General features: G+C 40.5%; 2 protein-coding genes across 4 annotated transcripts in view; one reads left to right on the forward strand and one right to left on the reverse strand.

Annotated features, from left to right (window-relative positions):
* On the forward strand, positions 1–5,757 carry kng1 (kininogen 1). Of its 3 annotated transcripts, none has more exons than XM_085437596.1 (9): positions 1–118; positions 309–408; positions 1,355–1,501; positions 1,796–1,912; positions 2,029–2,104; positions 3,435–3,604; positions 3,702–3,812; positions 3,885–3,983; positions 4,964–5,757. In XM_085437596.1, the coding sequence occupies exons 2-9, from the start codon at positions 343–345 to the stop codon at positions 5,351–5,353; spliced, it is 1,176 nt and encodes a 391-aa protein (XP_085293722.1). In that variant the 5' UTR covers positions 1–118; positions 309–342; the 3' UTR covers positions 5,354–5,757. The 3 variants fall into 3 exon arrangements, with proteins under 3 accessions (XP_085293722.1, XP_085293721.1, XP_085293720.1); XM_085437595.1 differs by having other exon boundaries at positions 312–408; positions 4,961–5,757; XM_085437594.1 differs by having other exon boundaries at positions 2–118; positions 4,961–5,757.
* Positions 5,443–26,381, reverse strand: part of LOC146688968 (phosphatidylinositol 4,5-bisphosphate 3-kinase catalytic subunit alpha isoform-like) — a 25,693-nt gene continuing 4,754 nt past the window's right edge. The window contains exons 3-26 of the mRNA XM_085437593.1: positions 25,519–25,625; positions 25,124–25,292; positions 24,710–24,836; positions 24,158–24,367; positions 23,669–23,763; positions 23,417–23,572; positions 20,685–20,930; positions 20,247–20,332; positions 19,567–19,672; positions 17,561–17,713; positions 17,297–17,431; positions 15,054–15,178; positions 14,340–14,421; positions 13,941–14,105; positions 13,561–13,664; positions 13,256–13,427; positions 13,029–13,135; positions 12,825–12,946; positions 12,357–12,435; positions 12,035–12,205; positions 11,743–11,860; positions 10,951–11,102; positions 10,681–10,843; positions 5,443–10,536 (exon numbers count right to left, since the gene is read on the reverse strand). Coding sequence (XP_085293719.1) covers positions 10,429–10,536; positions 10,681–10,843; positions 10,951–11,102; positions 11,743–11,860; positions 12,035–12,205; positions 12,357–12,435; positions 12,825–12,946; positions 13,029–13,135; positions 13,256–13,427; positions 13,561–13,664; positions 13,941–14,105; positions 14,340–14,421; positions 15,054–15,178; positions 17,297–17,431; positions 17,561–17,713; positions 19,567–19,672; positions 20,247–20,332; positions 20,685–20,930; positions 23,417–23,572; positions 23,669–23,763; positions 24,158–24,367; positions 24,710–24,836; positions 25,124–25,292; positions 25,519–25,574 — 3,207 coding nt within the window. The 5' untranslated portion in view covers positions 25,575–25,625 and the 3' untranslated portion in view covers positions 5,443–10,428. The remainder of the gene's footprint in view (positions 10,537–10,680; positions 10,844–10,950; positions 11,103–11,742; positions 11,861–12,034; positions 12,206–12,356; positions 12,436–12,824; positions 12,947–13,028; positions 13,136–13,255; positions 13,428–13,560; positions 13,665–13,940; positions 14,106–14,339; positions 14,422–15,053; positions 15,179–17,296; positions 17,432–17,560; positions 17,714–19,566; positions 19,673–20,246; positions 20,333–20,684; positions 20,931–23,416; positions 23,573–23,668; positions 23,764–24,157; positions 24,368–24,709; positions 24,837–25,123; positions 25,293–25,518; positions 25,626–26,381) is intronic.

Genomic DNA, 26,381 nt, shown 5'->3' on the forward strand with positions numbered 1-26,381 from the left:
TTCCCACCCACAGTTTCAGGAGATCTTCACTCAGCCGTCCATCCCAGTGTGGAGAGGAGTGGACTTTTTCCTCTACGAGCTCAGCGGGATCGACAGCAGGCCTACACCTTCAGAAACTGTAAGAGGACATTTTTTATAGTAAATAATTTGAAGCGAGCAAATTGTGCACAGGAGTGCATTTTTAGATTGATCCGGTGAAAGTTATCAGTGTTCGGAGGTTATTTGGAGGTCATTTCAGCCTCGCTGTGGTTACCTGAGGCTTACAGTGTTTGGTGGTGTGTGATATTTGTCTCTTCTGTGTCTCACAGCAGAACAGAGTCAAACATCCAGCAGGATCTGAAGATGAGGAGTGGAGTGGGGTTGTGTGTGCTGGGCCTGCTGGGCCTGCTGTGCTCAGTTTTTGGGCAGGTAAGGAGGAAACACCAGATTTCCTGCTCTGAAACCTAGAATATACGAATAAGGCTGCTTGGGGGTGATCAGATCGTTTTGTCAAATAAAAGAGGATGTTTTTAAACACCACAGCAAAGATCTTCCATTAAAATCTTTAAATACTTTTAATAAATATAAGCTAAAAGTATTAAAAACAGAACTGCTAAGTTTGTCGGATGCCTCACGTCAAAGCAAGAGCATCACTTACTTTGGGAATTGGAGGATATGTGCTTCATCTTTTTATAGTTTCTGGTAGATTCCCTTACTAGTTTGGTAATCTGGACACTCAGTACATAAGTAGGATGTCTTAAAACCACAAAAAGCAAATAACAATCAACTCTTACTCCCTTATTCCGATCCTGGAGTGCAAATCCACTGCAGTACAAACCTGCAGGGTCACTGACTTTGCCTTGTTTGTACTGTACTTTATTTCAGTTCTTGTGACCCTTTGAAATGACGCAATTTCATTTTGCAGATAATCTGGGGATGAAGAAACATTTACATCTTTTACTTTAGCACAAGCTGCAGTGCAATGCCACAATTTAGAAGCCTTTCAAATGTGGTGCAGCACCTTTTTAAGTGCTCTGCTGTTTTCTGATATCGGGGTATTGACCTGAAAAGTCCTGCATGCAGAGTATTAGTTAAAGGATAACTTGTGAATATACGCAAATAAGGAAAGTAAGTCACCTCAACGTTTTTGAAAGCTGAACACATGAAGTTTTACAGCCTTATTTACTTCTGAGTAAATTGCAGAAAAATGTAGAAACAGAAGCTAAAAATAAATCAGACAAATCACAACACTTTTGGAAAACACGACAGTTTTTGTCAATTTTAAAAGAAATGAGCCTATTGGTATTTACAAAAACATTTTGGCTTTATTCTAAAAAAAATCATTCTGTGCATCATCTTCCTTCTTTTCATCCAGGAGGCAGCGGAGGTCCAGTCTGGTGTCCTGATCTTTTGTGATGACCCGTCTGTGGAGAAGGCTGTCCACAGCGCTGTGGACAAATTCAACGAGAGGCTGAGCACCGGCCATAAGCTGGCCCTCTTTCAGATACTGAAAGCCAGCAAGGTACAGTGACTGCAGACACATGTGTTACCATGAAGAACAATACTGTGAGATTTTATGAGCTTTTTTGTTACGTAAGTTACATAAGTGGGAATCAAGCTTGTTGGATTCAACTAAAACTGAGCTTGTGGCTGTTTTTCCTTACAAAGCTAAAAAACAAGAGGATTCAATGCTCTGGGACGATTACCAAGAAATTCAAAGATCCTGTGACACTTTGACTTCTGGTGCACACTGATTACATATATTTGTGTGTGTGTGTGTGTGTGTGTGTGTGTGTGTGTGTGTGTGTGTCTCCAGTCAGAGAATGGCTCAGACTCAGTGTACTCACTGAAGTTCACTACCTGGAAGAGCGAGTGCACAGCTGACAGCAGCAAATCCTGGACAGACTGTGACTATTTGCAGTCTGGAAGCAAGGTAACAATAATCAGCTCCTCCTCCCATTTAACAACTCGTGGTATGAAAATATTAAAGTTCTTGTTAAATGCTGTAGTAAAAACAAAGCCGTCGCACGGTCTGTCGTGTCCCTCCAGGGGCCGATTTCTTGCAACGCCACCGTCCTCATGTCAGAGACAAAGGCTGAGACAAAGCAGGTGGACTGCCAGATTGGTGAGTGAGGGTGAATAAACTCAGCATCAGATTAAAGTTTTTAACAGTCCTTTCAAAGCTTGTTTTTTTCTTTGGGTTTTTTTGTTGTCTTGCTGCAGAACATGGTCTATTGAATCCATTTTGACTGGGACCTCATTTTAACACAGAACCAGTTGCTTTTAGAGACAAAATTCCCACATAAGGAACGTAAATCATTATCAAAACCAAAAATATCCACAGTTCTTACACCATGAATGTGTTTACCAGAGTACAGCCACCTAACAGTGAGTCACTGAGGGAAATGGGCACTGGCGGGCTGCTGGGGAAACAGAAGGGGGCTGATTGGCTAACATGCCAACACTATCTGCAAGCACAATATTAACTTATAACACCATAAAAGGCAGTGACGCAGTCTAGACTTTAATCAGTCAAATATAGGCGTTCGGTATATCAATCCTGTGTTTTTCTCTCCCACTCACAGGATATTTTGCAGGTTTTTAAAGCTCAGCTTGCAAACTGTATTTGTACATTCAAGTAGTATTTGATTGTTTCATGTGCGATTTGGTTGTAAAGAAATAAAGTAAGCTAGGTTAAGTAAATAGGTGGCATCAGCACATTTACTAGTTTTTAATGATAAATGAAAAGGGCTTGAAATGAAGGCTGGTGGACTTTTTGATTCAGTTCTTCTTCAGTTTAATCACCCAAGGACAGTCCCTGGTATTTAACCCCTGGTGGGAGTGTGTCCTTGGAGGTGGTCCTGATCATTTTTGACCCACTTGGTGCTGATGTGAGTCAATGAAGGTCATATGAACCGAGGTGTGAATCAAGGCATGCGGTCATTTCTGTCACAGATCCTTTATGAGGCACTGCCCCGACCCACCATTATGTGAAGTATAAGGTCACATGTGTCAAGGTGTGTATGGGGGATAAAGCACCTGGGAAGGGATTTCAGGACTGGGTTTTAGGAGATACCCACTGGTGTCTTAACCATTAGGCAGCTGGGTTGCTTTCTAGAGGCTTTGCTTTCCTCCCAATGCTCCATGACCGCCAGATTCCAAAAACAAACAAAAAGTATATTTTCTCTCACTGGCCTGTTTGTATTACAGACTATTTGGGACTGTTTTGTGTTCCATCAAGCACACTGAGATCATGTCGTGTTGATCTAAACACATCCAGAGGGAGCCTGAATTCGGGGCATTCTTTAATTAATTAACTAGATTAAAAACATCATAAATAAATAACATTAGACACTTTTTGAAAAGCTTTAACCAACTCTGTTTGCCTGAACCTTGAGCAGTTATTGGAATATGAGCTTATGCGTTTCCATGACTCAGATTTTTCTCCACTGTAGAAGGGCACATCGTTTCTGAGAAAGCATCTTGCATGGGCTGCCCAGAGCTCATCGATGTAGACTCCGAGGACCTTAAGGTTCCCCTTTCTGTCTCCATCTCCAAGTACAACTCCATGTCTGACTCTACCCACCTGTTCAGTCTGCACAATATTGGCCACGCCACCAGACAGGTACAGCAGGTGGCATGGAAGTGAAGGGAAAATGGGGAGGACAGGCATCTCTTTTTCTTTCCTTTTTTGTCTTTACGCATCACGTGTATTTGTGTAGGTGGTTGCTGGCTTCAGATTTAAGCTGATTTTTGACATGAAGAAGACCGTCTGTTCCAAGGCTGAACACACAGACCTGAACGAGATATGCATCCCAGACGAAAATAATCTGGTAAACCAAAACTAATGCACAAATCACCCCAGCCAAGATGTGCTTCTCACTGTGTGTTCTGTGCATCTGCAGGAATATGCCAACTGCAACTCTACAGTGGATGTAGCACCTTGGAGACTTGAGCCACCACAGGCCCACATAGAGTGTGCACCGGGTCAATTGCCACCCTCTGTAAGTCCCTCTTTTCACAGGATGATCAAACATGAGCGAGTAGACAAGAATGCAGGAAATAAATGAAAACCATTCACATAGTAACTGCACTGGCTAATATTCACTCTCCCACTCCACTGGATGTACCAGCAGGTTTACCATCTGGGTTGCTTTGGGATATTTTGAACTGGAAGGGCTGGGAATCTAACCACCAACCTTCCAATTTGTGCACCTCAAATTATTCCATCTTAGTCTTTCATCTAAGTTATTGGAAATTAATTTTATAATTATGAAAATTAAGTGTTATCCATCTAAAAGAAACGCACCAGTTTGCATGAAAAAGAAATGTGAGCACATTTCTTTAATGGAAAAGTTTAACTAGGCTCTGAATTCTCATTTCAGTCGGTTGTCGTATTAGACGCTCTGTTTTAATCACTCCGCAGAAATCACTGTCAACGTACAGAAAAGAAATAATTTTTAAAAAGAAAACAGAATTTTTTGTCACATTACAGTTGATCCCAAATTATTGCAAAGTACGGCTATATGAAGAAAATCATCTTGGTTTTGTGGCTGGAAATGATGAAGATTTGTGGTTCTTACTTTGAGAACTCAGCCTTTAAAGCCAGGATAGAATTTAAAATGGGTTCTTTGCTAAGTTCTTTGTTATGTGTTAACACTCGCTCATTCCTTTTTATGTTAGGTTAGTGTGAAGTGGCTTAACAAATGAAAGAATATTCTTCTGAAATGATCAGGTAGAAGGACTGGACTGAATATGAGTGAAAAAGCAGCCAATGTCCAAAGTAAATATTTGACCTTAAGAAAGCCTGGAGAAATACTTGCAGTTCAAGAGCATTTCAACAATTTACAAGAAAGTCAGGCTACTTGGAATTAAATGATAAACAAATGAGGTATGGCTTGAGACTTTTGCACAGAGGTCACTGATTAGGAAGGTCCATTAGCGAGTCCATCTTCTTATAAATCCTTTGCTTTTTCTTCAGAAGTTCGCCAGGCGTCGTCCTCCTGGCTGGTCTCCTCTCAGGCACTTCCTGTATGGTAATGGTAATGGCCTGCATAGCGCTTCTCAAGACCATAATACCCCAAATCGCTTTACACTACATTCAGTCAAACCCCATGCCACAGCTACATCTTCACCCTCACAACCCCCCACCACAGCTAAAACTAAAGAATCATCTGAGGAGGACACCACATCTGCCACACCGTCAGTTTCACGTGACGCAGATGCGAAAGACCACCTCTTCCACTGCCCATCCAAGCCCTGGAAAGCTTTGAAGCCTCACCACTCTGCAGCTCCTACCAAGGCTACCGTAGAAGCGGCTTCTCCACAGCCCTCAGCAGATGGAACCTTCATCAATACAGACCTGTTGTCATAATTTCTTTCCTCAAGGGAGCCAGATTCATAACAGAAAATTTCCACTTGTTGCGCTCTTCCAGCAGATTGTTTTTTGTTTTTGTTGCAGACTAGTTCTCTAGTTGCTGCAGGGAGTTTTGGGAGATGATGATCGTCTTGTAAGATGCCAGGTTTCAAATGATACAACAGATGGGTTCAGTTAATAAAATTTTTTTAGGGTCTTGTAAGTCTTAAGAAAACTGAGGAAAAGAAACTGAAATTAAGACAGAACTCTAATTTTACGGCTCTCAAGAAAGCGATGTCTGTTTGGAATCAAAGAGTTGAGTTCATCAAAGGATAGAGCAGTTTGTGTGCTGGTTTATGTGTGAATATAAAATGCTTACACATTGAAGCTTAAAATAAAATTAAAATTTGGTGGAAAATGTTCATGTTTTGCAAGGTTTGTAGTGCCAGAGCAAACACAGCTGGGTCAATCTTTAACAAATTTATTTGTACATCTTCACAGAACACTCAGATGATGAGTCAGTCAGTCGGTCAGTCAGTAAGTCAGTCAGTCGGGGTACAAACCTTTACTCCTCGACCAGTGACCCAAAAACAAAACACAACATACATTTATAAATAAAAAAGCAGGTTACTGTGAGGGCAAACTTGTCCTAGAAACTAGCAAACTTAAGGCATTCATTTATAAATGTCTGTATGGCTGCCTATTAGACTACAATATAAAAAAAAAAAGGAAAACAAAATGCAGCAGGAAGAGTATTCAGCTTCACCCAATATCATGCAGGTAGGCTGTGAGTAACAATACATTGGCCCGGCGTACATTCATTCATAGTATAGGCTAGAGTTCTGACAACATGGTATGTTATGGAAATATTAGTACTGCATACCAAAAAACAAAGAAAAAAGTATTAAAATGAAACCACAGAGCATGTAGCCATGTGTGAGAGTCTGAGACACTTCCGAACCTCCAAATTGAATATAAATGATCAATATTTCACATATTTTGTCCATATTTTTATTCCCTGCAAGTCTAAGTGTTCAAACCCTTCCACATCTGTTCAATTCACCGAGAGAGAGAGGGACCGTCGTTGCTTCATTTCTAAATATCGGGTTCCATACAATTAAAAAGATGGTGGACACAATAACATGAACACCAGGTAAACAAATAGGAACAGTAACAGAGACACCTCAGACTAGAGGCAGCACACTATAGTCTTCACAGAGGCTGCAGACTTTTACATTCGCTTGGTGTTTGTGTTGTTATGGTCACAGTGAACCATTTTCCCTCCGCTCTCGGTTCTTTGGACACATAGGGGGTTTAAAGACAACCAACAGTCATCTCTGACGTCAGCTGACTCTGCAAGATTGCAAAACAACAGAGATGTATCTTTGTGATACTCTGTCCCCTGCACATAACCCAATCATACAGTTAAACTGAAACAAATGGAGAAAAATCAGATCCTGTGATGGCATGATTTGTAAATCTGAACCTGTGCTGAGCCATGTGATGGTTAAAAAGGATAGAAAAAAAAAAAAAAAAAAATCGGTTCAGGGAGAAAATGGTAGGGCAACAGTTACTGCACCACTTCAGCACCAAAGCTGAGGGATTAGAAGACGTTTTAAACGAGCATGGTCTAAAGAAGACGCCCACATTTCCCCCTACGTTTTCCCCTGTGACGTCAAAGCTGCCACCTGATCTCAGAAAATTTGAACTCAAGCGCAACTTTAGTTCTTCATTAGCTGAAAATGCATTTCTGGGCATCACTAACATTTACTGAGGGTGTCAAACAGGCAACCTGTACCCAATGCTTCAGCAATCGGTACAACACACACAGACCCCTTACACCTCAAATCTAAACTGACAAAATACAGCTGTGGTTTCGATTCATGGTGCTTCAAGTAAAACGACTAATTTATGAAAAAGAAAAAAAAAAAAAATCAAAGTTTACCCTCATTTATGTTTCCTTGCAAATGATGCAAAAAAACAGCATTTTTGTGTGTCTGTTTGTTTTTCTTCTCTGGCACAAACCAGCCAGGAGAGAAAATGATTTATAAAACATTTAAAGACACCTTTGCTGCTAGTGTCATCACACAGAGGCAGAACATGTACATACACACAGTGTGTAGGGTTTTCATTGGAGCCCGCCAATGAAGCTCTGCAACCTGTACAGAAAGGAGCACGCACACGCTCGCACACTTTGTTTGGAGAGTACATGGATATTAAAGAGAACACTACACATGAAGCCTACCATAGAAAAAAGGCTAGACTGTAACTGTACATACATACTGCTTAATGCTGCTTCAAAATGTACATCTTACATACATACTGGTTATGCTGCATGCATACTAGGCTAACGTTCTTCTTATAGAGTCCTTCTGGACAAAAAGGCATTGAGAACTAGAGTTTTTCTTTAAGTGCATACCACAATATTTTTTGTATTTTTGTTTGTTTTTTTTAAATTGTAAAAGTCTGTAATATGCCTCACTGCATGACACTGTTCAAGCATCAGCTTTTGCAGACATCAGCGATACTGTCCGATTTGGCACGTAGAGAAAACAAAGGAATGCGTTCTGTGCTGATGACCTGCTGTGTAGGGACAGAAACACGTTACTGATGCAAAAAGATGAGTCATCAATGTTAGCGACTGAATACATTCTAGCCATTAATGCTGCAATGATGTGACGCACGTGCGCGCGCCGCATCGCGACAGAACACAACTTTGGCTTTTCTATACAATCAGCAGTTGAAGCGGCAAAGTGCAGACTGTTTCCCCACAGACACGCCGGGTCTCATACTGTAGTGTCCTAGTGTCTTTCCTACATGCACCGTGAGAGGCTCCATTTCTTGTAAAATACTACATTCTCTCCTTAGCAGAGCACACTGCGAGTTCCACCAACTACGGCCTGCCCAAAAGACACTATGGAACAACAGTTTCCAAGCTGCTTCATGTAACACTGCTAACTCTTCTTCGTATCTCATAGGCCCCCCACCCAAACCCCCCCAACCCAAAACGGTTTTATACCTTTTTTTCACGTCTTGGGTTGTACACACAAACTGAGCATTAATATGAATATTCATTGTGCCAATCACATGACCCCAAGCTGCCCCAAAGTGCAAACAATCTGTTTAAATTTTTCATCTTTCAATACATTTTCTGCCACCTGGATAAATGATCCAATATCTGCTGAGCCAGCGCCCACTTTCAGAGGCTTCCAGCTGAATTTCTGAGGACTTCATCTCGTAACTAACTAACCTCCCCCTCGAAACACTCATGCTACTATTTCAATGTGATTTTCAAATGTAAAAAACACAAAACAATCCCCAAACAACCAAAAAACAAAAATACAAGACCAACATAATTCAGTGTCTCCACTTGGCAAAAGACTGCAAGCCTCAAATCAAATGTTTCAAAAACACAATTTAAAATATACTTCAACATTTTAGCAACTTTCTAATGAGAGATGTGTCAAGACCCGCCAGTCTAACAAGGTCAAAAGGACCGCTAAGGCGGTCAAATCATTCGCTAAGCCTGCCATGCTTTTTGACTTAGTGCTGTCAGGGTTTGCTTAGGCAGAGTTTGTAGGGCTCAACAGTGTGCAGTGTTGTGCTGTGATGCCAAGGCTTTTAATCAAGAGGAAGACTTGACATTCCCCAGGGCCTCTGCTTGCCAAAAAACAAAACAAAACAAAACAAAACAAAACAAACAAACAGCCAGAGGCTTAATATAGGTCCCATTTTTCAAATGTGATATTGGCACTTTTAACGCTTTCCATTTTGCATCATTTAACAAATTATCCCAAGTAGGGCTGTAAACTAGCCACAACGAATCGGGTGGCCAAATTAGATGTTAAATATAAGGAAAAAAAAGCTTAAAACCCCCCAAAACAACAACATCAGTCTTACTTTGTGAATATAAAAAAATTGAAAATTGAGGGGTAAAGTAACAGGGGTAAGCGGTAGCACTGGTGGTAGTGTGAAGCTGCAAACATGTAACACAGATGCTTCAACCTCAATTATATTTACAGATACACGCACACACACGCACACACAATGAAAAAACAAAACAAAACCGTGTTTCTGAAGAGTCAAGTTCAGGTTTTGCCTTTTGCTGAAACTGAAAGAAACTAGGTACATAAATAAATTTAAAAAGTCATAATAAATCTGTATATTATTCTCTAAGTGCTGTTTTTTTGATGGAAAGGCATCATCACCCTGAAGTTTATGCAAGAGTCTAAAGCTGCACCACCATCTCTGGGGTGAAGTGCTGACTCAATGAGGCTGTTTGGAGTGGAGGGTGGAGGCCTACAGATCTGTGCAAAACAACTCAAAGACTCTCCTGCAGATTTGCAACCTTGACGTTTCCACACAAGGAGTTCAAAGGAAGGAGAGACAACTCCAAATCATCTGCGAAGGGGCGACTTCACCACAAAGATGGGGGAAGACATCATAAAGGCTCCCGTGCACCAGTTATCCCGTACTGTACAACAAACCGCAGCTAATTTAGACTATTTCTTGTGCCAACTAGCTCCTAATGACAGGGGTGACAAGATTAAAAAAAAAAAACAACCTCCATTCTAGGTGGAGAAAGTGTGCAGCACTAATACAGCAGAGGGGGCAGCAGGTTGAACTGTGTGGCTACATTTATACCTTGGCAAAAATGTCATCTTTACACTGAGTTTTCCGAGTTTTGGTTTTTATCACTGAGCAATGGAGTAAAAGGATAAGATTTTCCTTGGTTGGCCAGTTTGTTCCTGTTGTGGTTTAAAAAAAAATACAGAGGAAGCATAATAGCCATGGTGGGTACACCTCCACAGCAACAGGAAAATGCTCCCATGTAGACCCTGAAACAGGCAGCGGATACTCGGACGGCATCATCAAGACCAAACAAAAAACAAACCCCCCCCAAAAAACCCACAGAAACACAAGAACCTCGTTTAGAAAAAGAAAAATGCTGTAAAGAAAAAACAGATCAAGCTGCAAGCATCCATCCTCAGGGAGCCATTTGTGATATCTGCTGTAAACGAGAAGAGCCTTGAAAGACTCGTCTGCGTGAAGTACTCCATGCTGGGACTGGTGGATTGGGTTTGTCTGCAGCATCAGTTTAGTGCATGCTGTCTAATTGTGTGGAATATCCAGTCCATCTTGGTGGTCCACCCTCCATGGTGAGCATCATTCATCTGCTTCATGAAATAGTCCAGTGCCTCCTGCAGCGTGAAGAAAAACAATACAAGATAAAAGATTAGAAAACAAACCACCCAAAACACATATTCAGAAGTTTAAGAAAGCCAAATGTGGGGCTGAAAAGATTTTAAAAGAACAAAACACTGTTAGAGAATGGCCACGTTTACCTGCTCTGTTTTCTCCAGTGCCAGCGTCTTTCTAATGTAGGCAATGTCGTCAAATGACTGCAGCTCAGGCATGCCAGAGCCGAGCATCATGGAGAACAGGTTGATGAAGAGGTTGGCGTGCTGCCTGATGGCTAGGTAGGCTTTATAACACATCTCCTGAAACCTAAAGTGATTGTAGACTTTGATTAACAAAAGTGAATCTTCTTATACAATCGTGTGGTACTGAGGAAGTGACCAGACAACATACACACAAACACATTACTGGAGTACCTTTCAAACTCTTTGGTCTTTGCGCACTCCTGGGATCCTTTGCTGATGACGATGAGAAAGTCTTGTGTCAGAACAAAGGGCACTCGCTCTCTTTTGTAGCCAAACTTCTTTTTCTTATGATCCAGGAAATGGCCAAAATCTATATGAAATAACTGAAGAAGAACAAATAAAGACCAACAGAGAAAGTCAGTAACTAACAAGTAAACTTCCTCTGAGGTTAAATCCAGCACCAAGTTAGCGATTTTTACGATTTATCACAGGCTGTATTAACTGTTAATGGTCTGATACCATCATATTGCTGGTTTATGACCAGCTTGATGAACCAAAGTCGCTTTGACTGACAGTGGCAAGTTCATTGCTCACAGACCAAGAACTCTGATTGTTCCACTGTTTCCAACAACTGTTTGTCTCCAGTGTAACTCTAGCATTAAGGAAAGTGGCCATGCCAGCCCCTGTTCTGGAAAATGAGGAACTCTTTGTTGAGTTTGTGAGAGTTACCAGAGAGCCACACAGCAGCTGCACAAAGCTGCAGCCACTGTTAAAACGGATGCCAAGTTACTGAAATCAGACTTAAAGTGTTGTGTCCCCAAAAAGGAAAGAAAGACCTGGTTCAAATAACATTAAAACCACGTCTCTCTTCCCCTCCAGACAAGGAATGCTAGACAAGACCCGCTTAATATGGATATTAAAACATACCAGGATGCCTTTCCTAACATATTTGTCTCTCTCGACATATATATTGTTAAAATATTTCGCCCAGCCCTGCTGCGTATGTGTGCAAATTCAAGTCACCTGTCCATCATCTTTGACCATAATGTTGCTGTTGTGCCTGTCTCCTATCCCAAGGATAAATGTAGCTACACAGTAGCCAGCACAAGACCTTGTGAACAGATCTACAGCCATGTCATACCTGCAAAAGCACACAAACACACAATTAACTTGGATTTTTAAAGAGAAATTACAAATTAGTACATGGCTAAAATCAAATCAAAGAATGTCCATCCACAAACTAAAAGTTCTCTATCTGACACTGCTCACTAGTGCCAAACGGAGACGTTGCACAAAGTATCAGGACAAAACTCACATCTCGCCCTTGTTCTTGTCCTTGAGCCACTGATGCAGAGTATTCGAGTTGAACTGCAGTGCCCCTTTCAAGCCTCCTTTACACTGAATCTGCATGATGGTGTGGGAGTTGCGAACCACCTCAATGAGACCCACGCAATCTCCTAATGACAAGCAGCCATAGGGCAACATCCTGAAGACAAAACACATTTTCTTCTTAGCCAAATGCACGGTCACAAGGATCTCACACACACACACACACACACACACACACACACACACACACACACACACACACACACACACACACACACACAAATAACAGGAGAGAAAGAAAGTAGTACCGTAGGTCCAGTCCCTGATTCTGCCAAATGTTCTCCATGATCTTAATAATCTGCAATGTCAGCATGTCCTGGCGCAAGTCTACAACACAGATGCACACACGCACACATACACACAATAGAGACAGTTAATTGCATCCGTGGATACCTACAAATGAAACAAGTACACAATATAAGGATCAATTATTCCAATTATAATAGACAAAGCTCGCCAAGAAACTCTGCATGCTCTAATCAGCAACATTAAGGACAGGGTCGTCCAAACATGCTGCAGCCTTCATATAACAGACCACAAAGTGTGAGCAGTTCTCACAAAGCTATCACAAAAGGAGGAGGACCGAGAGACAGCTAAAAATGTAGGCAGTCATTAAAAGCTTTCCACTCATTTTCTCAAAATATATTAATGGAAATTTGGTAGTGTTGCTCAAAGTGTCGTCAGTGTAAATGACTTTTTCTGTGTGTCAGCGTTACCATCTCCATTTTTGAAGATGATTTCATTGTTCTGAAAGAGCATCTCAGACATGATGTCGGGATTTTCCCAGTTCAGCCACAAAGGCCTCTTTGCTGACGACATAATCCTGCATTCATCTAACCTGTAAACAAATTCAAAAAGATTCAAGTTACTGAACAGATACACACACAGACACACACACAAAATAATCTCTTGCTTCTGACCTCAAGTTTCCAAGTTGATGCGCAGGGTTTAGAGGAGACGTAAAGTTCTGCAGGGCATCCATGTAGTCTGGCCTCTTCATCTGTTCCACAAGAAACCGCATCTGAACCTGCATGAGAGACACGTACACAACCACAAAAAAGCCAAAATGCACACAGATGAGGAACCAGTTCCACAGCATGTTCCTTATACTGTAAGCAGCTCTGACATGTGTTGTCCTAATCAGTACCTTCTGCGTCTCATCCTTCTTCTCCTGTTTGAGGATGTCGGTGAGGTTTATGAGCTTCTCCATGGCCTCTACTTGCCTGCTGAGGTGTTTTAGGTACATGCCACAAGCACGGCAGTAAGCCTCTAACAGCAGCCCAAACCTCTGGCTCACTGTTTTATTGTGCATTTCTGACCTGCAACAAAGCCACATCGAGAAAAATGAGAGAGAAGCAGAGAGGAAAGATTAGTTTTTAAGCCTTCTGGAGGGATACAGTGAAAGGAAGGTACATGTAACAAAAACAAACAGTAGTCTGAATGCTGACTCACTTGAGATGCCAGAAGAAGAAATGTCCTATTCTCTGATTGGTCAGGGCCTTTTTGAGGAGAAAACGGGCCAGGGGATTGTCAAGATACTGCTCGTATTTTAAAACCTAGAAGAGAGGAAAGATTGAAAGAAAAGAATAAGAAGCAGTCCTTGATGCCTTCCCACCACGGGGTCTCTGTACACTGAACACCAAATACAACCCGAGGCATTACAGACCAGAAAGTCTTTAGCAAAGAAGAACAGGACGAACAAAAACACACAGGCTGAAAGGAGGAACTCCAGTAATGAGATTCCAAACATACTTGGTGTCTTCCTTTTTAACCCAGTTTTTCCATTTATCAGTTCTTAAAATTCAACAGATCCAACACTTGACTGGACCTACCTGTACAAGCTGGATCAAGTACTGGGACAATTTGTCATCAGTCAGGTATTTGTCAAGGCAACGTACAGCAAAGTGCCTGACCATGGGGTCTGGATAGTTACAGTCCAGCAACTCCATGGCCTGCTCAGGACGGATAGACGGCCACTCCTTCAACAGACAGTACATCTGGAAACAGGCAAACCAAGAATGATGAAGATGTGTTCATTAGTAACACACTTACTTAAATGAAAAGCTTTTTTTTTTTTTTTTTTACAAGTTGGTGATTATGCAAAGAAATGCTTTGTACAAAGTAACTGACAAGTTTCAAAAGCAGTTTCAATCTAACTGTGTACATAAACTAAACATCCTTGAATATTCTATGTCTGAGATGGAATAGACAATTATGTGGCAGGAAATTACCTGTGCTACTTCATCTCTGGAGTTCCACTTGACCGCGAGAAGGATCTTGGGAAGGATCTCTGGGATGTTCATGCAGTAGTGCCTGTTTAAAAAAAAAAAAAAAAGGATTGACATTGTGCTTTGGACTGGAGTTTCATTCATAACCAGCTTTGTTTTACATTTATGCCCCTTTTCCATTAGTACCTGCTCAGAAGGACTCACCATGGCTGCGACAACTCGCCTTGGATCAACTTGTTTTCCAATGCAATTGAGTACCAGCTAATGTGTGTGGTTGTCGTTATAGCAACACTGAAGAGAGTCCTGTGACGAATGCTACAACAAAGGTGGACATCGAGGTAAAAATATACCTGCTGCTCGGTCTGTGGTTTTTTCTCAGACTCGGGGACCACAGTGTTGTTTTTTGTAGCCATTTCCCTCGTTGTTGGGTTTCAAAAATGACTGTTTTGATTTTCATGAATGAGACACTCTCATGACTCATCGAGTGACGCCACTGACCAGCTAATTGGTTGCACGCAGTGTGACAACAACACATTTTAGTACCTGGTACCAACTGACCTAATGGAAAATCTGTAAAAATTGTGGCAAACCATGGTGAGTCGATCCCAGCTGGGGCTTTAGAGTACTCTACATTTAAATATAGCAATGGAAGCATTGTCCCTAAATAAAGTATGCAGTAACACAGCGTAGTGCCATGTTTGCTGGTTGAGAGGGTACCTGTGTCTCCAGAGAAAGTCTTTCTCCTGCTCAGTGATTTCTGACAGAGGGTCTCTGTTACTCAGCTGTCTCAACTGCTCGGTGTCACTCTCTGTGAGGGCGTGATCTCTGGCCACTCGATTGCTCTAAAACATACCAGAAATAAAACACATTCAAACACTACATTTTTACATTAGACTCAACACGGTAGCAGCAATTAACAAGCTATTAACGCGGTTATAAAATACCTTCACAACAACACCAGCAAACAAGATAATGCTTTGATCACATAAAAGTTAGGAAGCAACAAAAATGTATCATATTCACTGGGGCTCCATGTGTAAATGAACCATGATTGTGTTTTTATGCTTGTAAAACAAGAAAAAGTCTGAAAAGTAACAGAATATTTTAGAGGCACAGCTGCAAAATGACAGATTAGCTGTGAAATGTTTCTACTAAACACTGAGACAGAGTTGGAGTGCAGCTGGAACACAGCACAACCACATACAGCGTAAATTCATCTGGAGACTCAGACTTTTATACGACCCCAACAATGAACTGTAATCCTGAATTAAAGCTTTCCCTTCGTTCCTTCATCACATTCATAAGACAAGAATAAAATCTGTTGGAAACTGGCTTTGCCCTTCGTCCAGTCATTAACAAACATCCTTAATAAATACTGCAGACAACTCATTCTTTTTCTGGATGAGTGATATTAACGTCACATCACATAGCACAAGACGGGCACTATTACACTTGACACGCATATCATAAATAAAACATGAGCTCACACTGTTCACATCTTCTCACATGGCACCGTAACTCCAATAACCTGTCACTTTAACACATCAGTCATGGTTTTCTCTCACATAGAAATCAAATAAGACACGCCATCATGTTCACCGTCATAATAAATAAAGACATTAACTTACACTGCGCCTTGCAAAGTACTGGAAATAACTGAATTAATTAAGTTTAATCTAGTCAGCAGTGATATTTTTTTCCATAAATGTCCAAAATAAACTAAAGGGGGGGGGGGGGGGGGGGGGGGAGTGGACTGTGGGTTTTTTGTCGCATGTTTCTGTGTGTCTTTGGAGTTCAGTGGGTTTACAGTTTAGTGGGGCTTCATTAGCACTTTGTGACTACAGCTGTTCACAGCACAGCTCGACATGACCAACCCCTCACACAGTGGAAAACCCTAACTGACGTCAAAATAATTTGTGCTAATTGTGTCTGTGCTGCCAATAATGTTAAATGCATGCAAATGTTTTGCTAGAGGCAGCACTATTTTGTGGAAACAAACTGCATTTTTGCACACCAACATAACATAGACATGAATAACGCCCAACTATATTTAGACCTGACCTTGCACAACGCACATATCTGTGCTTGCACTGTGGCATGTGAGCGGACGTGAATAGTGTGAGGTGATGTGCTAAGTTATTTATGATGTTTGTATCAAATGTGAGGAATGCTCAACTCATACTACATGGTGTGAGGATCATGTGATCATAACAAAGGCTCTGTTCATACCTGGAATTAACAGGGTTCTTTGGAGAGCCAATCATAAACAGACACCTCCTGGAGTGTCAATTCACACCCAGTATTAGAAAAAAAAAAAGTCCACATCCATGTTATTGGATCTCATTTCAACATTTTACTTGAACATTTAAAGGCACATGCTAAAGTCAGGCCTGTATGAGGCAGCGGTGGTCTTTCCATGCCTGGTCTGTTGAGCAGGCTTCACTCCATTTTAACCTAAGGCACATTTGGACATACTGTGCTACAACACTGCAGTCATTTGTGGCCCAGCCAACCTCCAAATGTGGCCTGAGACATTGGATCTCAGTACAATAAAGCACACACCTTTGACCTTTTAAACAAATGACTCAATATCTCAATCTACATACAAGTATTATGTATAAGCCATATGAAAAGAAAGCAAATATTTGAACTCTGCCAGCTGCAAAATAAATGTTTTGCCAGTGTGTATCTGAAAGTGAATATTTTATTGTATTTAATATTAATTTATCTAAAGTATATGTCTGTTTTGCAAATTCACAACTGCCTGTAACAAGTACAATGGGGTTAATAGTTCTTATATTCCTGACCTGCTTTACAGAGTTCACACCTGCAAGACTCATGCTGGTCACAGAGATAAGTTTGGAAGACATTTTCTTATATAAAGGCTGTGGGGACCCTATCTGCAACCAAGTGTGTTGGCTTAAAGTTAGCTAAACACATTTTTTACAGTCTTATATTACCTGCCCTGAGAGGTTGTAGTTGAACCCTAGTTCCCTTGAGATGGTCCAGTTTGCGTGATCTTCCACTGCATTCATGTCTGGGTATTTGACAGGACTACTAAAGTGGTCAAACTCCAGCTCTAGACATGGTGTTTCCTGGAAAAATAAAGATTAAAAAAATATTTTTTATAAAACGAAATACATTCGTATTCCTCATTTTGTGGTTACAGCTTGGTTATTTGTTTTGTTTGTTACATTTATTGACAAGATGTTATACGCAAATACCTTATTTGGGTTCGACCCAGTGACTCCGATGGGGTTCAGGAGGTCTTCAAGACCATGGGGGACAGGCCAGAGATTCAGAGCCATCTTGTTGGCCACCAGCGTGTGTGTATAATCAAACAAGTTGACATTACCCCATGCTAGTGGACAATGCTCCTGGGAAACAAGACAAACACAAATACCATGCATATTATTTCAAATCACAGAGATTTTTAACACGTGACAACTCTGACTAAAGTTTACCTCGCATAAAACTAAATATAATTATGATACAGTAAGAGAACTTGGCCCACAAAGGGGTTCAGACAAGAGACAGGATACTAAGACACTTGGTTCAGTGAGCCTTAAAACTGGTAATTTATCATCCATGCTGTCGAAACTCTGTACGGGCTCGGCAGGCTCCGTGGCACCAAGACCAAAGGTTAGGTTTCATTCTTGGTTAGAGAGACAAAAGTGATGCTCTTTGGTGGATGCTGTTAAATTGCCTTCTTAACTATAATGAAATAATGGCCACAGTTGCTAACTCTGAAAGGTTAAGTATATGTAAGTGAATGTGGTTGATACTTATTTTAATGGAACTGTGGTTAAATTATCTTTGTTATTCAGTAACAATGTATTTAACCATTCCATTCCCATCAAAGCTGCCTTTTAAAGGCCTGACAAAGGCTAGTAAAACGTTTCTGATAACATCTTGATCTTCACAGTGAATTTTCACTACAGGGCAGCATTTGAGCCAGATGACAAAGAGAGTGACAGATAGAGTTACAACATGCAAGCAACCAGTCAAAATGCACCTATTTATAGTAAGCTGTGGAACAATGGGCTGCTGTAAAAGGAGTGTTTATCTTTAATTCAGGTGGGGCATGAAAAAGCATCCACTAACCTGACCTCAACTTAACGTGGCACAACAAGAGACGGGACTCACCCCAGGCGTGTGTTACATTATCCACCATTGGGACACACTTCAAACACACTGATACACACATCTAGCTCTTCCCTCAATTCTTCCATCAGAAGGAGACGGAAAGATGAAAGAAAAATCAGCAAGTATGGTATATTGGCCACATCCACAAAAACAGACCCATGCCAGTTTTATACCACACAGTAAACATAGACACCATGTGGTGTAAACAACATGTAGAAAGACTTTTAATGCCACTTTGCAAGTATCAAGAAGAGGTCATTCTGCAGCTTGGAAAGACACCACAAATGATTTTCTGATCAAAAATTTGAAAAAACTAATTTGGAATCCACCACTTCCTGTTATTATGTTACTCTGATGTGAGTGAAGTGAGAATAACTAGCACTTTTCACCACATGCCTACACCTATTATATGAATGGAAAAGTCCCTCCAGCCGATTGTGTTTCTGTTGATGTTTTTTGCCACCACAGTGCCCACGGCTGATTAGTAATTAAACAGAGTCAAAAATGATACCACAGCGTCCATTTACTGTGGACACATATACTCAGACAAACTGACACACAGGGCACAGCAGGTTCATTCATGATGCACAAGCACACACACACGTCGGGTATTTATATCTTGTGGGGACATCTAATTGAGAGAATGCTTTCTCTAGCCACTTACTCTAAACATATTATAACCCTGACAGTAAAACCAAATTTTGAGTCTCAAAAATGCCTTCAAACTTGTGGGATTTTGGTCCCCACAAATATAGTAAACTTTGGTCCCCACAAAGATATGAACACACACACACACCAATACATTTACATAGGTGCCTATTGACATTTACCATTTTAAAAATGAATACACATATCCTTTATTTGGGGCTTGCAAGAGATTTGCTGTCTATTTTAAATCATTTGTAATCATCAAAAATACCTTAAACTACCCAGGTTATTAAAGTTTCACTAAAAATGGAATTTTACAATTTTACCAATACCAACTAAAAGACGTAACAATGACAACCAACTGACACTTTCTATTTTTGCAAGCCAATTTCCTTTCAATGATGAACTCAAGCAGAGCTTTGGAGCTCTTTCCTACCTCCTTGGCTCCCTTTCTGCCCTTGACAGAGCAGATAGAAAGGCAGAGTCTGGCAGCACGGGGGATGTCTGGGATGTACATATCATACGTAAGCCACTCATTCCACCTGTAGCAAGAATGAAAGCAATTAGAAAAGTCCAGATATATATGAACAATAAAATCTCAGGTGCATCTTAAGCTATATTCCAAAAAGGTTCTTAAAAAAATCTCTAAGATCTACCAAACTATTTCCAGGTTCTATCTCAGAGAAAAATAAATGCTCACACACATTACAATGGCACACCTCTCACTGAGGTCACAGTATATTTTAAGCAACAAAATTTAATTACACAAACAAATGTCAGATGTCTTTGTTTTAACACACAAGGGCTCCAATATACATTCATCTAAATAATTTTCTTTATTTTGAGAGCGAGTGAGGACCAACACAGCATTCACAGTAATATAATCTGGCAGTTTAATGTTACTATCCTGAGCTAAACTGTTAACTTACCCTCCTGCCTCCAACTGCTTAATGTAAATGAGTAGTGTAGACTGTCTACAGGGAAACTTCGGTAAAACACAAAAGCGAATTAAAGCAGGATTCATTTTCTTTATCTGGCACGAAAATTGACTGTCACCAACTGCTGAGGTTTTCCATCTAAGGTTCAATATAGTGAACTGAGAGGCTGGACAATTACCTGGGATTAGAGCAGGGTACCCTCTGTGTATTTACATTGTCACACATCTGTTCACCTCCATGGTAAATGCCTGTCCTCACATATATCTATAAATAGAGAAGGAAAGCAAAATACATCAAAGAGGAAAGTTAAAGAAGAAAAATAATCTGGCAGTTTAAATAGATTCACAAATGGGATTCCACAAATCCACATGAGAGCTGCTTTCCCCCTTTATTGAGAATCACTGTTCACATCAGATCTCAGCAATGACTGCTAACAGGATGTAAGTAATGGTAAGATGTTGCAAACTGTCATATGAAACTACTCACAAGCAGTTCTTAGTTTCAGTTCATGTACTTATGTAACAATTGCTAAGTCAACTGCAAAAATGTAACTTCTGTTCTTTGGTGGCTTGACTGGTAACAAAAAGGTCAGCCCTCACACTTGAGCTGGCCCCACCTTGTCTATGTCCCGTATATTGACGTTAACATAGGTGGCACACAGGATTCGTATTCGTAGAGTCCCGTTGATGGTCCACAGAGACTTGGCAGCTGCCTCCCCATTCATATACGATGTTGCCGTGGAGATGCGTCGGGAATATGATGGCATGACAAAGTTATCTGTAGGCAATTGGGTGTACAGGCTGTCCTTAGCCATTAGCATCAGGTTAGGCATCCTGCCCAGCATGATGCAACTACGGATATACTAGAGGGAGAGACAGAGACGGGGAATGACGCAGAGAAGGACAGTTAGTAGAAAGTCTACACAGAGCTACTGAGCAGATAGAGTTTCACAGTGTCTAGGTGTGATGCTATGATGTCAACTGGTCATTTTCCAGGAACTGCAAAGGAAAAAAAGAAAATGGCACGTTTCTGGATTTTTCACCTTTTCTCTGAAGGTATGTTTCTGAAACATGTTTTTATGAGAGTGTTCTCGCAAAATGACATAAAATAGAATTCTTACAAGTAATGGACACATTTTACATATCTACAATACTTAGAATAAAAAGATCTTTAATGGATTTACTGATAAATATTGACCCAAAGGACTGCATGACCTTTTTTTCTTTAATTAAAATTACTTTTATTCCTTTAAGGCAGCAGGGCTGATTCAGTGTTAGGGTTTCAGTATGGGTCTGTCAATCACTGTATTCTATTGTGGCTTAGTTACGATGCAAGTAGATCAATACTCACTTGTACCATGTTTGTAAATGATTAAACTTTTGATAAAAACTCCTCTAGGTTTACAAGAAACTGTCGAATGATCACAGTCCACACAGTGTTATCGCTGCAGGATAAAGTTGCCAGCATCCCTATAGGGGCAAATTTCACTGACTGAAAGCCCAGGTTGCACCTCTACAGGGAGTGCAGAATTATTAGGCAAATGAGTATTTTGTCCACATCATCCTCTTCATGCATGTTGTCTTACTCCAAGCTGTATAGGCTCGAAAGCCTACTACCAATTAAGCATATTAGGTGATGTGCATCTCTGTAATGAGAAGGGGTGTGGTCTAATGACATCAACACCCTATATCAGGTGTGCATAATTATTAGGCAACGTCCTTTCCTTTGGCAAAATGGGTCAAAAGAAGGACTTGACAGGCTCAGAAAAGTCAAAGATAGTGAGATATCTTGCAGAGGGATGCAGCAGTCTCAAAATTGCAAAGCTTCTGAAGCGTGATCATCGAACAATCAAGCGTTTCATTCAAAATAGTCAACAGGGTCGCAAGAAGCGTGTGGAAAAACCAAGGCGCAAAATAACTGCCCATGAACTGAGAAAAGTCAAGCGTGCAGCTGCCAAGATGCCACTTGCCACCAGTTTGGCCATATTTCAGAGCTGCAACATCACTGGAGTGCCCAAAAGCACAAGGTGTGCAATACTCAGAGACATGGCCAAGGTAAGAAAGGCTGAAAGACGACCACCACTGAACAAGACACACAAGCTGAAACGTCAAGACTGGGCCAAGAAATATCTCAAGACTGGTTTTTCTAAGGTTTTATGGACTGATGAAATGAGAGTGAGTCTTGATGGGCCAGATGGATGGGCCCGTGGCTGGATTGGTAAAGGCAGAGAGCTCCAGTCCGACGCCAGCAAGGTGGAGGTGGAGTACTGGTTTGGGCTGGTATCATCAAAGATGAGCTTGTGGGGCCTTTTCGGGTTGAGGATGGAGTCAAGCTCAACTCCCAGTCCTACTGCCAGTTTCTGGAAGACACCTTCAAGCAGTGGTACAGGAAGAAGTCTGCATCCTTCAAGAAAAACATGATTTTCATGCAGGACAATGCTCCATCACACGCGTCCAAGTACTCCACAGCGTGGCTGGCAAGAAAGGGTATAAAAGAAGAAAAACTAATGACATGGCCTCCTTGTTCACCTGATCTGAACCCCATTGAGAACCTGTGGTCCATCATCAAATGTGAGATTTACAAGGAGGGAAAACAGTACACCTCTCTGAACAGTGTCTGGGAGGCTGTGGTTGCTGCTGCACGCAATGTTGATGGTGAACAGATCAAAACACTGACAGAATCCATGGATGGCAGGCTTTTGAGTGTCCTTGCAAAGAAAGGTGGCTATATTGGTCGCCGATTTGTTTTTGTTTTTGAATGTCAGAAATGTATATTTGTGAATGTGGAGATGTTATATTGGTTTCACTGGTAAAAATAAATAATTGAAATGGGTATATATTTGTTTTTTGTTAAGTTGCCTAATAATTATGCACAGTAATAGTCACCTGCACACACAGATATCCCCCTAAAATAGCTAAAACTGAAAACAAACTAAAAACTACTTCCACAAACATTCAGCTTTGATATTAATGAGTTTTTTGGGTTCATTGAGAACATGGTTGTTGTTCAATAATAACATTATTCCTCAAAAATACAACTTCCCTAATAATTCTGCACTCCCTGTAGGTGTGTGTGGCTGCAATCAGCCAGGATTTTTCCCCCATAGAAGTTTGCTGAATGAGGATTTGGGTAGGAAAAAAAAAAACAGAAGTGCAGTTTTTGCATCAGAAACTGCTCAATAAACTCTATTTTTTGGACATAGCTACGAGAGACACAGCAAACAGTGAGTTAAGATAAAAAAAATATTGGACATATCGGAAAGTCCAGCTGTTCATGATTATGTAATTGCATGGCTGTTTGTGTGCACAGCTGTTGTGTCAAATTTATCTGTGCAGTATGCCTTTTTACCTTGTACTGGCTGATGGGGTACTTTTCCAGCAGGTACTCGTCACAGCCGCAGACTTTGAGGATGTATTTACCCTGATATTCCTGAACACACATCTTTAGCTGCTCTGGGGACAGCAGCATGCTTCGTGTCTTCTTACGAATGGCCTCTGCAATCACCTGCAGAGCACCATACATGCAGATATTAAAGGTGGTGAGTATTATTTATTACTGGACTGTTGTATGGCTGGTATTCACACTGCTCAGGTATCTTACCTGTTCAGGCACACAGTCGTGGTTGATCTTCAGTGTGTACTTTTGCTTGTCATTATTTGGAGAAACAATCACCCATATTACAACAATAATTTGACCTACCAAAAAAGAGACACAAAAATAGATCAAAACACTTTTCCATTGCACTGACAAAAAAACAAAACAAAATTAACTATCGTAAGGGTTAGGATATTCATTTGAGTACTATGACTAATATAATAGCATTACACCACTTACATAAACCTAATAACTGCTATAGATAAATCATTAGACCGGATAGTTTACATTAACCATGAAGAAAATTTAAATGCCCACTAGATTCCTGTTTTTTTGTATTTCACATGTAAAAGTTTTCTTTATATATAATGTTCGTAAAAAACAAAACAAAACAAAAAAACCACACACACATATGAGCCCTGCATTTTCAAAATGTTTTTCCCTAGAGAAAATAAAAGAAAAAAATATGGATCATTGACAAAAGTTCTTGCCTACCTTTGTCCAGTTTGCTATAGATGTGTTTGGGAAGTTCCTGCGTTGACTCTACATTAGGTGGGTAAACATACAGCGCTCTGCTGTGGGGCCCACTGGCATCTCTCAGCTCCACAGAGTCTTTACAAACATTCAGGATGTTTCTCCTGAAGTCCTGAACCTCAGAGTCCTTCACAAGGTCAAACTCACACACAGGCATACCAATCGCGAAACCTAACAGAACAGAAACAAGAAATGGCTTAAAAGTTTTAGTAAAGTCATCAGACAATCTTTTTAGCTTGCCTCCTAACAAAATTCTGAGTAATTCACAGATTGTTGCATCTTCACACTCTTTTTGGTTTATCAACAATCAGTAATAAACGGGAAAAAAAATACTCACTTAAAATTGACTGTTTTGCTACACTTAGATTTCTTTTAACTTAACAGACACATATAAAGATATTGTATGATATGATATATTATATTATAATATAATTGACTTATCATTTATTTATTTATTTTTAATAACAATGTTGGAGCACAACCACTACTTAACAAATAAAATGAAACTCTCACCAATCTCTCTGTTGAGGATCTTTTCCTCTCTGTTGCCAACTGGTTCAATGACCTTGAGGAAAGGCTGAAAGAGTCGGAGGTCGCACAGCCTCCGGGTTTCATCATAGAACTCCTCCCGCTCTGCTTCCTGTAGGAATGGAAAAAACAAGAGGTTGCGTTCTATATTCCATTTTCGTTTATTGTTTTTCATGAAAGCTAACAATGAACTGTTGTGGTAGCCAGCAGTCTCTCTATAGGTGTAAAATGGATGGTTCAGAAAAGCACAAATGTGTTTAAAGGTCTTGAATAAAGATGAATGTTTATTTTTTTTGTAAAACCATCCAATTAAAACAAAGTGGGTTACCCCTGTAATTTTCACAAAACTGGAACACAGATTTAGAGAGTTTAGATATTCAACTGAGTGAGAGTTCTCACCTGTGTAACGCTGACGAAGATGTAGGATGTCTCTTCCTGTAAGAGGTGATGGAGAGGATATTTTCGGGCCTCCTTAAACAGCTCATGTTTGATGGTGATGAGCGTGGCCTCACGGAGACACTCCAGGGTCAGAATCATCCCATTGGGCAGAAGGCAGTCCACCAGAATCCTGCAGAAGAGCCCATCATCATTACAAAATGTTCATGTTCAGCATTACGATTTACTTTGCGCAACTTACGCTTTCTTTGGGAATTGGATATGGCATTTACAAAACAAACACATACAATTAATTTTTTATTTCCAGTAAAGGAAATTAAAGAGCTAATAAAGTCCTTCTGTGCACAACAGTGATAGCAACTTCATTTCTTTTCACAGAACAATCCAGCATGTCATACCTGGGGGGCATCAGGTGGATGCCCCATAGCTCCCCTGAGGATGGCCTGGGAGGCATCTTTCTCTCTGTCTCCCAGCTCAGTTACACAGATAAGCTGCAGAGTGCAACCTGAAAAAGAGCAACACTCATTAGTGCAAATAACAGGAAATTCTGTTAAGCTCAAGTTGCAATGGTGACACCAATCAAAACAACTAGAGTGCTTCAATACAGTTTATATGATGCATTTGTTCATGAAATATATCAAGTCAAAAACATGACCAACTGGCAAATCTTGTTCGAATGCGTATGAGCAACATACACAAGGTAACCCATTGCACGTTCATTGTGACTTTAAACACTCCATTAAGCACCTTAATGCATGAAATTTGATGAGTTATGGCCCAACAGGAGCTACATCTGCTTGAATGGTTGCCAGCACCGCTTGCTCAATCTGCTTTACTTCCAAGTCACTGTGGTTTAGGCTCAGCTGTGCTCAGTGAGTTAAAGAGAACAAACATGTTCGATCAACCACATTAAAGCAGGGCTGAAACTAGTTCTGTGAGCGCAGCACACACAGCATGTGCAAAAACTGGAAGAGTTTGTCAGTCGAGAGTATATTACCGGCATAACTGTTTGTTTGTTTTTTTAAAAAGAGATTTACCTTACAGATAACATTACTATAGACAAATGCTTACTAGTTGATCACAAAGACCCATAAAGCATATTATCAAAAATTAATTTCTATATAGCCTTTACCCAAAGCAAGAGTAATCTAAAATATTAAATTATTCAGCTTTAAACATCTGTTGTTATACATGAAGCTAATTTGGAGTAACATTCCTGTCACATTGGTTTTCCACCCTGCCCTCACAAGAAAATACATTT

The sequence above is a fragment of the Copadichromis virginalis genome, linkage group LG17 (genome assembly GCF_057382275.1).
Source record: "Copadichromis virginalis isolate Kocher_CV1m ecotype Utaka linkage group LG17, C_Virginalis_male_GT1.1, whole genome shotgun sequence".
In the NCBI taxonomy this organism is placed as follows: domain Eukaryota; kingdom Metazoa; phylum Chordata; class Actinopteri; order Cichliformes; family Cichlidae; genus Copadichromis; species Copadichromis virginalis.

Coding starts and splice junctions, on each gene's coding strand:
- kng1 (XM_085437595.1), top strand. CDS start 343: ATGAGGAGTGGAGTGGGGTTGTGTGTGCTGGGCCTGCTGGGCCTGCTG. Junction 1,502..1,795: donor AGATACTGAAAGCCAGCAAG/GTACAGTGACTG, acceptor GTGTGTCTCCAG/TCAGAGAATGGCTCAGACTC. Junction 3,984..4,960: donor CGGGTCAATTGCCACCCTCT/GTAAGTCCCTCT, acceptor CTTTTTCTTCAG/AAGTTCGCCAGGCGTCGTCC.